Genomic DNA, 12,133 nt, shown 5'->3' with positions numbered 1-12,133 from the left:
TATATTGTTCTATTATATGCCTCCTGATCACTGCTGGGTTCATTATCTCTGCTGGGTTTGGTGGTGGCTGATGCTTGTCATCTCTGCTAGATGTGCATTTGCCAAGCTTCTCTATGCTCCCAGCTTCTGGGCTTTATTTCTTCAAGGCCATCTCCTAGCCATCTTAACTCCTTTCTATTAAGGTGAGGTCATCAGAAAGCCTTGGCCCAAGGACAAGTGGACACTTCCTTAATCATGGCCAGAGACTATAAAGCCTAGGCACCCAGCTAAGGGGCTAATGAATAAAGGTCAGGCAAAGTGCTTCTAGATTAATATTAAGTCTTTTATAGTTCCCCATGTCTGAGGTTGAATTGTAGTACATTGTTGAAATCAGAGTCCACTGTTTCCAGATAACTGTATGAACCCAGGGTTTGAAATTCCCAAGAATCTTTTAGGTTTGCTTTGCAAACTGATTTGGGCTAAAAAAAATATTAAGTGGGAAAAGCAATATCATTGTTCTCCATCCTTCTTGCTTAAATTTTTGTACCTTTCCTCCCCATCTCTCTCTTCTCTCTTCTCTCTTCTCTCTCTCTCTCTCTATATATATATGTATATATATATACATATATATCTTTACATATATAAAATTTTATTTATTTTCTCTCTCTATATATATAATTTTATGTGTATGTATAGAGAGAAGGGGAGAAGAGAGAGAAATGCAGGAATTGAGGCCAGAAAGGTGAAGAATAATGATATTATTTTCTTCACTTAATTTTATATACATGTATAGTTAATATGACATATGTATTTTATAGAATAATATATATTAATTACATCAGCAGCACATGTGCGTGTATTTACATATACAGACATATACACAAAACCAACATCCAGTTTTAGTGCTATATTTTGATCAGTGAAAAATCTTGTAATCTCCTTACTTTAAAAGTAATTCACATCTGTATAACACTTTGCAGTTTATAAATACTTTCATCTCAGCCTCATAAGGTAAGTAATGCTAGTATTAGCTCTATTTTACAGATGAGGAAACTGAAGCCCAGAGAAAGTCAAATAACTTCCCCCAAAGTCATCCTGCTAGTTAGTGGAAGAGCTAAGACTACAGTGAAGTCTCCCTATTTCAAGACCACTGTTCTTTCATGCTACAATCAAGCTTCTCCTTCAACAAAGAAAATCTGAAACAATTAGGCATTGGACTTAAAGTCAGAAGAGCTTGGTTTGCTTAAGTCCCAGCTCTGCCACTTACTGGCTGTGTCTATGAGCAAACTAGTTCATCTCTCTGGCCTTCAGTTTCCTTATCTATAAAATGGAGATAACTTGTACTACCTATCTTAATGAAGTATTGTAAAGAAAAGACTTTATAGATTTTAAAGTGTTATCTAAATGTGAGCTCTTATCATTATTATTATTAAGTAGAATTTTTTCAACTACAAAAGGAAACTTCAGCACTTACCCCATTACATTCTGGTCTGGGTTCTCTACTTCAAGACGTGACTCCATGTGACCTAAGTTTCTTGATCTTTTAACCTGTTAAGAAAGGGGAAAAATAATAATAATCTAGAGTGTCTAAGTATTTATTAATCTAGAAAATTGTAGAATATTGGCTCTTGGCAAAATTATCAATTTTAAATTTTCCTTAGAAAATGTGACTTTCTTTCTCTTCAATATGGTATTATAGACAGAACTGTTAAGTGACTTAATTTACCTATGTGTGCCCTTCATCCCATCCCCTTCCATCTTCTCTAGCAAACCAAAACCTCAATCGTGTTCATCTTCTTGCTCTCTTGCTCTTTCCTTCCCTCACTCTCTCCCCAGAGCCACTGAGTGCTTCCTTACTGCCTTCAAACATGCCTGCCTCCCTCAAATTCTCACTAGACCCTACTATCCCCTCAAGCTATCATTTGATATCACCTCCCTTTCTCAACCAAACTTCTAGGAAAAGCTGTCTACCTTCATTGCCTCTCTTCAGCCTCATAAGCAATTGAATCTATTCTCTCCAAAGTTACCAAGACTTTTACTTTTCATATCTAAGAGTATTTTCTTAGTCCTCATCCTTCTTGACCTTTGTGCTGTACCTTTCTTTTTAGATACTCCATTTTCATAACACTGTTCTCTCTTGGTTCTCCTCCTTCCTTTCTAACTGCTCCTTCTCAAATTCCTTCGCTGCTCATTATCTCTACCACACCCCTGTAAGTATTCTCCAAAAGTATGGGCATGAGTCCTCCTCCCTTTCTTTATTCTCTTAGTGTCCACATCAGCTCCTATGGGTTTAATTATCACCTCTATGCTGATGATTTCTACATCTACATATCCAGTACCAGTCTCTCTCCTGGACTCTTGTCCACATCACTAAACCCACATCACTAGCTGCCTATTGGACATTTCAAACTAGATGTCACAGAGGCATCTCCAAGTCAATATGAACAAAACAAAAGTCATTAATTTTCTATTCAAACTCTATCAAACTTTCTTATTTCTGTTGAGACTGCCAGTCTTCCAGGTTAGTAATTTCTTTTTTATCCTAAATGTCTCATTCTCTCTGACACCTTCCCCGCCCCTCCCAATCTTACTAATGGCCAAATTTGTCATTTCTAACTCTATAACATCTTTTCATTTGACCCCACCTCATTTTCATTTGAGCACCATTTCAGTGGTTCAGGCCTCATCACCTCTTGCCTACACTATTGCAATGCTGCTCTAATTGGTGTCCCTGCCTAAAGTCTTTTTCCCTCTAATTTATCCTCCATACAATTGCCACAGTTATTTTCTTTAATTGCAGATTTGACCAAGTCAGTCCCCTTCCCAATAAAATGCTAGGCTCTATACTTGCCTTAAGGATAAAATACAAACTCTGACTTTTAAAGCCCTTTACAATTTGCCTCCAATCTTATAGCTTTAGTGTAACATGTACTCCCCTTACCACACATATGGTCCATACAAACTGGACTTGTTTCTCTCATACTTTCTCTCTCTCTTTCTGTGTATGTGTGTCTCTCTCTGTCTCTCTCTCTCTTTCTCCCTCCTTTTATCTCCACTCCAATACCAGATATGCTCTACCTCATAGAATCAAGAACCACCTTCTATAAAATACCTTTCCCGATTTTCCCAACTGCTAGTGCCTGACCTCCCCAACTATCAAGTATTTAACTATTTTGTATTTATTATGTTACTTGCCCTCATAAAATATAAGCTACATGGTAGCAAAGTCTAAGTTTTACTTGATTTTGTATATACCCAGTGCCTGGAATATTAGGTGGTCACCTGATATGTGTATAGCACTTTTCAAACCTTAAGGTACTATATAAATGCTATTATTGTTATATGGTTAATAAAAAAAAAGTTCTTGGTTGATTATGTTAGCTTCATGTAAACTTCTTTGCTTATCTTTCTGTTCCTCTTCTAGAATACCAATACACTGACCTAGGGGGCTCAAAAGATATGACTCAAATTCAAGTACTCTAGCCACTGAATGCCACAACTTTTGAAGTCTTGAATTCTAGAGTTTATTTCAGAAGTCAACTTTCAAAGAATTAAGCCCCTAAACTCTAAAAATACCCACTGCCTAATTATTTCAGAGTTGTTTGTTCCAGCAACCATCAAATATATGTGTGTATATGTATAGATGTTTATCTATATACATTCATTTATACAAAGATGTATATTTAAATCTGTGAGAACAAAATGCAAACAAAATATAATATAAAGGCCGTTTATGGAGAAAAGAGAAAAATATTCTAATTTTATAAATTGGAGAATTATAAAGAAGAGGAAGAGGAGGGGAGGAGAGGGAAAGGAGGGGGAGGAGAGGGAGAAAAAATTAGGTGAGAAGACAATCAAGGAGGAGGGGGATAGAAGACAACGGAGAAATAAGAGGATGGAGGAGAATGGGAATGAAGGAGGAAGACAGGAGGAGGATGCAGAAGGAGAAAGATGGAAGAAGGAAGACAGAGGAGGAAGGAAGGAAGAAAGGAGGAGGCAGATGGAGGAGTATTAAGGAGGTAGAAGGTTGTCATTGTTGTGGTTTGTCCTTAGTTCTCCTAGAGGACCATGACATCAGGAAGGTGATGTCATGACTTGTAAGTGAATTGGATTTAAGTGAGGGAGGGCTGTGCAAAGTCACCAGCCTCACTTTCTCCTCCGGAGCCATCTGGTCCAGTGGTCAGATACAGATCAGGACGACAGGAGATGGCCCCAAGGAGGTAGAAGGAGGAGGAGGAGGAAGGAGGAAGAAGATGGAGGAGCATTAAGGAGGTGAGAGGAGAAGGAGGGTTAGTTGGCCTGAGATAATGGCAAACGAAACGTTTCCACTGACATCACCTCCCAAACCCCCAATCCGCACGAAGTCACAACTTTGCTCATCCTCCCCCACCGGCGCAGGGGGTCCGGCCCGAGGGAGAGGGGGAGATCCCTGGCAGGCTGGGCCTGGGTCTCCCTCGCCCCCTGGGGCTGGGAGCGCGGTCAGGTACCTTGGAGGCCCCCAGCTCTCGGCTGCCCGGAGGAGGGGAAGAGGAGTAGGGTAAAGTCGATCTAGCCTGCCACGGTCTCGGCCTCTCCGCGTAAGCTGCCGGGTAGCGCGTCGTGGCCCTGGCCTCGACCCCCGCCCCGGCCCTGGCCCCAGCTCCGGCTCCGGCCCAAGCTGTCCCTTCTTTGGCCAGGCTCGGCCCGTCTGTTCCCCAGCTTTCCCCCCGGCCCGGCCGGAGCAACAGCAGCAGAGGTGGCGGCGGCTGCCGCGGCGGTTACGGGCCTGGCTCCGACTGGCTCTGCCCGCCACCGCTCCCGCCGCTTCCCTAGACGGCTCCTGGTTGCTATGGCGACGCGTGCCCTGCCCCACCCGGGGAGGAACGCGGAGGCCGGGCGCGCCTGGAAGCCCCGGGACGGGACGCTCGGAGCTAGGGAGGGGCGAGCGCCTGCTGGCGTTCCTGCGGGCTCGTTCTGTATGCCGGGGGCTTCTGGGCTCCCGCTGGACAGCTCCAGACCTTAAGTTAAAGTGGAAAAGAAGGGACGGGACGGTGGAAAACAGTAGGTACTCCCTAGCTGCCCCATGGGCAGCCACAAAAAGTGCCAGGCGAAAATGTAACCAACTTCCTATTACAAAAATTATGAGCATTCCCTACTCAGAAATAGTAGTTACATATATGAATATAATATCTTTGAAAAATGAAAATTCACCTTAGTTTTATTGCCTTCCTCTAGTAAATTTTGAGCTCTTTTGTTTGCTTTTCATTTTCATACATTTACACTGATTTGCTGTTTTAATACAACTGTCCATTTAATACTCATTCTTAAATACATTCAGTTCCATTTAAGTTATAAAAGACAACTTTGATCATTTCTTGTCAAGATGAATTTTCTAGATAAAGTCTATAAAGTGGCTTAGGTAATGAGTTTTAGTAAGTGTTCCTTGGTTCTTCCATTGTGACTGAATAAAGAAGAGGGATCATTCCATCTTAACTTGAAATCTTCTGTTATGTAGAAGATCTTGGTCATATTCATGAATCATTTCTAAACTTAAATGGTTCAGATTTCATCCTAGACCTGGAGAAGGGAAAATGGAGCTTGAAAGCTTAACATATATTATCATAGTAGATGGCCCAAAGTCATTTGTATTCACTCAGTATGAATTCTCACTAATCCCTATACAGGCAATATGGAGCAAGTACCTTTTAGCTTTATGAACTTACATAAATTCATCATTATGAAGACACAGAGGTCCGACTTAAGATCTATGGGCAGAACTTCTAGGAATGGTTAAATAGAAAGAATTTCATTTCTCAAGAAGCTTTTCCCAGTCCCCATTAAAATTAGTGCATTCCCTCTAAGAATACTTTCCATCTACCATCTATGTGTGTGTGTGTGTGTGTGTGTGTGTGTGTATCTTGTGTATTCCCAGTTGTATGTTTCTCCACCATTAGAATGTAAGCTCCTTGAGGGCAAAGACCATTTTTGCCTTTCTTTGTATTTCCAGGCCTTAGCACAATGCCTGGCTTATAGTAATATAAGCTTAATAAATGCTTTATGGTTTAAGCTTTTTTCCCCCCCCACAAATAAAGGTAAGTACAGGGGCAAGACTGTCAACAGTAAAGTAGAAGACTGCTTAGGGTCATAGATTTGGAGCTGGAAGAGGTCTCAGAGGTCATCAAATCTACCCTGTCAACCCTTGTTTTAGTTACAGATGAGGAAATTGAGGCTCTGAGAGGTTACAAGACATGCTCAACAGCTAGTAAGGGTCTGAGGTAGGATTTGAACTCTTTGTCTTCCTGACTCCTAGCCTAGTGCTTTATCCTCTATGCCACCTAGCAGTTTGTGTACCATGATTCCACTGGTGCCTGGGAAATACCTCAACCCCATAAGTTTTTGCCCTATCTTCTCATGAGGTTTGCCTAATTTTTTTTCCTGGGGATAAAGTCTTTGAATCCACAATTAGAATTAACTGTTTAAGAAACAGATTCCCCAATGTAAGTATCAATTACTAATACCAGAAACTTCCTTGAGAATAAATTTTAAAAAGGTAAAAGAATAGAGAGCAAAAGAGAGTTGGGTACCTGAAAATGGAAAGGGCTTTCTCTGAAATTATAACAGTCGCACAAAAGGGAGAGTGAGGATATGAAAGATAACTGCCTTCTTCATAGTTTTGCTAAGATTTGATCCTATGCAAGGAACAGAAGTGATAGATTTCAATCCTAAAACAGTCAACACATGTGTGCATATGTGCACGTGCATACATACAGCATATCTGACACCTCTGCTGTAGGCCACAGAGAACTGTGAAACAATGTATGGCAGTCATTGCTGGGAAGAAACCCACCTCTCTCCATTCCCCTCTTCAGGTATCCTGGATCAGAACTCCCTTCATCCCACATTACTTAGTATCTGGATGAGGCTGCAGAACTGGTATTGCATTTAAGTTTACCTTAGTCCCTGGGTTCACCAGGAATCACCAGGAATTTATTGACCCAGATCCTTAGCACACACTCCTCACTGCCTCCAGTGTCAGCTCCCCAGCATTTGCAAAATATCACCTTCCTCAACATAGGCTTCCATCAAAGCAGGATCCTGAAGGATGGACCTCCAGTCAAGTTGTACTTTCTCATCTTATGGCCAGAAAACTCCTACATCTTTCTCCCTAATCCATGTGATGCAGAACCATCTGCTAAGTAAACAAACAAAAAGCAACCACCCTTCCCCTGATGCTTTTCCTTTTGTTCTCATCGCAATCCATCTCAACTCTACCCTTCCCTAGTCCCTTTCCTCCTCGGCCCCTTTAATTATGCTCTCTGAAACTTTCATTCTATCATTAGCAATCTACTCTTCCTTCTAGATCTCTTCACAATCTAACAAGCTTCTTATATTCACTTAAGTCTGGTAATCTTCATAAAGTACATCTCTGGCCATCATTTCTAGTCCAAGTGATTTCTTCTCTCATACCTTCCATCTTCTGCCCTTCGTTTGAGCAGAAGGAATATTCTTTGCTTCCCACTGCCACATACAGGTCTTCAGCAACTTCTCTTTTGAGGCTCTCTACATCACCTGATCCAGATTTCTTTAATTTACCAGTTTTCAAGTCATTCTTCTCCCTTTCCCAGTGAGTTTAGGAGAAATCGGCTACTGAGATGGAAATAATGGAAACTTTGGGGGTAAGTGGTCGCCCTTTATTAGGATGTATAATAGAGGTAGAAAAGGAAACAAGACCTAACTTGACATGCACCCTAAATTTTGGGAAAGGAAATTTCAAAGGTATCAGGGAGAGCATAGGACCTGCAAAGTGAGTCTGCCTAAGAGAGATAGAAACAAGGGCATACTGGAACTAGCTAATACCAGCTCACAAGAGTAGGTTGCTAAATTTTTCAGCATGAGCCTTTATTCCCCAGAAACTGGCAAACTACAAATCAGGGCTTGATTTATTATTATACTGATTTTAAAAATGATGGCCAAAATATTAATAATGCAGATTATATTTAAAAGTATGTCATGTGTACATTTTTTTTCAGAGGTCTGGTTGTTAAATATTTACCAGCACATCTTCAGAGAGAAAGCTCTCAAGAATGAAAAGAGAGACAATTCTGATGAGAAGGGAAAGGGAGAGTTGTATAGAGAAACCAATATAGGTGTGTCCAGAACTCAACTACCCACTTGGATTTTTTTAAAAGACATGTATAGAAAATGAAAGCAAGGAGAGGTTATAGACAATTAATTTATAAGCATAAGACAGTCTGGTAAGAACAGTGTTGAGAAAAGCTATGCTCAGAATAAACTAAAGTTAAAAGACAATGCTAAGAATAATGAAAGAGGTGGGGTTCGGGGAGGGGCAAATGGAGAAAAGATGAGGATAAAAGGAAGAGGAACACCACTGATGGGGGTGAATGGAACAGTGATCAAAATGTCAGAAAGGACAAAGCTGCTCAACTCTTTTTTTGAGAAATTTTACTTCTCTTTTCTTACCCATAAAGGAATACCTTTGACCTGGAAAGGACAGAAGAAAAATGGCAAATAAGGAGTAGGTGTAATGGGAATTCCTTTTGGGATATGGGTAGGATTAACTGGTTACTCATTCCCTTTTCAAATCTAAATTTTTTATTCTATAATTGAATTGATACCCGACAAATAGGAGAGATAGTAAAGGGGTACCCAGTCGACCTTGATATATTCAAATCAGCTGGCCCAAATGAACTGGCATTTAGGTTTACTGAAATAACTACCTTGTGTGATTGCTGAACCAGTGATTACTGAAAGAATGTGAAGAACAGGAAACTCTCAGAATTAGAGAAAGGTGAAAGTTTCATTTTCTAGCAAGGGAAAAGAAAGCATCATAAATTTATAGATTTAAAGCTGAAAGGGGCTGTCAAAAATAATCTAGTCCAACTTTTATTTTATAGGTGAGGAAACTGAGACCCAGAGGATATGTAGCCTACCCAAAGTGACATAAATTAGTAAACAGAACAACTGGGATTTAAATTGAGGTCTTCTGATTCGAAATATATTGTTCTTTCTGTTGCAGGAATCTGAAAACTATAGGTCAATGAGTTTCACTTTACTCTGGAATGTATTATTAAAGGTGAACATGTGGAAAAGGAAATCAGTGATCACAAAGAACCAATATAACTTCATCAAGAACAGGTCACACTGTATTAACCTTCTTTTGTTTTTCTTTTACATGGTCACTAGTAGTTACCGCAATATAAATCTAGGTAAGAATCTAGGTAATGTAAATCTAACTAGTTTATCTAAATATTAGCTATTAGTATTTGCTAAATTTTTAGAAAAGTAAATCATGCTGTTCTTGGGAGCAAAATGTAACATCATAAGTTAGATGATGGTATTGGATTCAAAAACTGGTTGAATAATTGTTGTTCAGTCATGGCTGACTCTTTGTGATCCCATTTGGGGTTCTCAGCATAGATACTAGGTAGTTTGCCATTTCCTCCTTGAGATAATTTTACATATGAAGAAACTGAGGCAAACAGGGTTAAGTTACTTGCCCAGGGTCATACAGTTAACAAGTGAGGCAAGATTTTAACTCAGCATTCTATCCATTGCACCACCTATTGCCCTAAATGGACCAGGCCCAAATAGTAGTCACTAATGGTTCAATATCAGATTGGAAGGGAATCTTAGATATTTCAAGTAGCAAGGGACCTGTGTTTGGCCCCTTGCTATTTATAATGTATATCAATGACTTGCAGATACACATGCATGGCATGCTTATTAAATTTGCAGGTAACACAAAGCAAGAGAGGGATATTTAATACACTGGATGATGGAATCATTATACTGAAAGATTATCAACAAGATGAAATTTAATAGGGATAAATGTCAAGTCTTACACTTGGGTTCAGAAAATCAATTTCACAAGTACAAATCATGGAAGCATGGTGTCTCAAATTTAATAAAGGCAATTAAGGTACGTATTCTGAGCAAAATCAGTTTATTAACAGTGATGCATTTAATTGTTAACAAAGAGGGTCAGACTGGCCACCTTAGAGTAAAGTCAGAAATCCCAATGAGAAGAGGGAATGCTCTTTATTGACACTTTAGGAAGAAGGGGGTCTGGGTACTTGTGGAACATTACAATTGGCTTTACCAAGAAAAGTGGGCTGGCATTCAAGTGAGGCTAATCACACCCCTCTCTGACTTAAAAAGAATATTAATTGTTTTACGGGACCCATTTGCATCTTATAATCTTTGCTAGAGGATCAAAACTACTAGACTTGCTATTGGAAGAGTTGCTTGCTATCCCTGGAAGAGATAAAATCTCCCCTAATTTCACAAGGACTGGCAAGGACAGACAACATATCTTTTGGGGATGGTACAAAGTATCCCAGGGGCTAGCAGTATGAGAAATAAATTTTCTTTTAATTATTCCTTTAAACTAACTCAGAGGAAAACAAAATTCCTGAGCTCTACTCAAGAATGTAGCAAGGTGGCTTTAGGCATATGCAGACTCAATTATAAAATTAATATATCATAAAATCAATTACATTGTAGAATCAGTACAGTAGAAATTAATAGAGAAAAAACTAGAGGTAATGTTAATTTTGATATTTTCAATAGGTAGATAGCAATTCCTCTGAAAAAGGCATGGGTTTTGGTGGACTGAAAACTCCACTGAGTCAACAATTCAAGAGGACAGCCAAAACTTTTCAAAGGATCTTAAACTACACCAAAGGAAAGGTAGTATCTAGGACAAGGGGTGTGATAGGCCCACTGCAACCTACCTTAGGCAGACCTTATTTGGAGTATTATGTTTTGTTTTGAGTGCTCCATTAGGGAAAAAAAAATTGACAAATAGGACAGCAACCAAGATAAATGATGGTACTGAAACTTACTTGGTGCTTTAAGTTTGAGAAGCACTTGGCATATATTATTTATTTTATCCTCACAACAATTCCATGATGTAGATAGTAATCCTTTTCCTGAGGAAAATGAGGCTTATAGGGATTAAGTGACTTGCCTGAACCATACAACTAGTGTATGTAAAAGGATTTCAAAGTCAAATCTTCCTGACTAAATATGGTACCTAACTCCTAGCCACTACTCACTGTGTGGATGGCTAAGGGCTATAAGATTTTGCCTTGTAAGGATTATTTAAAGGAAATGGTGATATTCATCTGAAGACAAAAAGAAATTAGGAAACATGATACTTGTTTTTTAAATATTTGAAGAGTTGTCACATGAAACAGAGACTAGAATTGTTCTGACTGATTTCACAGGGTAGAGCTAAAATCAATGGGTAGAAGTTATAAGGAAGCAAATGTAGGTTTATGTAGAGAAAAACTCTCTTAACAACTTGTGGTTGTGGCTTGTCCTTCGTTCTTGAAGAGGACCATGATGTCAGGAAGACTTGCAAGTGAATTGAATTGAAGTGAGGGAGGGTTGTGCAAAGTCACAAGCCTCACTTTCTCCTCTGGAGCCATCTAGGTCCAGTGGCCAGATATAGATCAGGACCACTGAAGATGGCCCAGCCTTAACAACTAGAGCTATCCAAAAGCAGAATAGTCTGCCTGGGAGGCAATGGCTTCTGCTTCACTGGAGGGTTTTGAGGAAAAGTTTGATGATCACTCATCTGGGTTGTTGTAGAGGGGATTCCTTTCCAGGTATGGGTGAGACTAGATGACCTCTCTAACTCTGAAGTTCAGTGATTAATACATATGTCAGCAAAGGATTTCGTTATTAAGCTCATTTTTCTCCTTCCCTTTTAAAAGATTTTCTTTGAGATCTCACCTGTACCCTAACAGGTCCTATGCAGTGTAGCACCTGGTTCAGCCCCTAACATTCCTGCTTGGGAGTATTACAGGTTGAAGGCTTCCTTCTAAATTTCTACCACAGGTAGGAGGAAGAATCATTCTGTCAAACAGGCAAGTTCGGTAATCAGGAATATGTGTCATGGAATTGGAGGACCAGAGACAATAAACAGTGTTTGAAATAGAAACAGGATCAAAAGTAGGAATCATACTAAAGTCAGAGGAAGGTAGCAAGAGGAGAGCTTTGGGGCTAGACAAACAAATTATCTTTGATTCTTCATTCTCCCACTCTCCATATCCATTCAGTTGCCAATCTAGTCATCTCTACTTTTACAATTCAGTAGGGTATAAAGTATTGAGCTTGACTGAGTTCCTTCAATTTAATGGACTCCAAT

At 39.7% G+C, this 12,133-nt stretch overlaps 1 protein-coding gene across 3 annotated transcripts in view; it reads right to left on the bottom strand.

The window, feature by feature from the left end:
- The window catches only part of DEUP1 (deuterosome assembly protein 1), a 148,796-nt gene extending 144,253 nt beyond the window's left edge, over positions 1-4,543 (bottom strand). For all 3 annotated transcript variants that reach the window (XM_027849392.1, XM_027849393.1, XM_027849395.1), the window contains exons 1-2: positions 4,467-4,543; positions 1,454-1,527 (exon numbers count right to left, since the gene is read on the bottom strand). In XM_027849392.1, the coding sequence (XP_027705193.1) occupies positions 1,454-1,500 (47 nt within the window). In that variant the 5' untranslated portion in view covers positions 1,501-1,527; positions 4,467-4,543. The remainder of the gene's footprint in view (positions 1-1,453; positions 1,528-4,466) is intronic.
- Positions 4,544-12,133: the final 7,590 nt, after the last annotated feature.

Source organism: Vombatus ursinus, unplaced genomic scaffold (assembly GCF_900497805.2).
Source record: "Vombatus ursinus unplaced genomic scaffold, bare-nosed wombat genome assembly UNPS02007344.1, whole genome shotgun sequence".
Classification (NCBI taxonomy): Eukaryota; Metazoa; Chordata; class Mammalia; order Diprotodontia; family Vombatidae; genus Vombatus; species Vombatus ursinus.
Note: the sequence above shows the minus strand (reverse complement) of the source record. Positions and strands in the feature narration are given on the sequence as shown.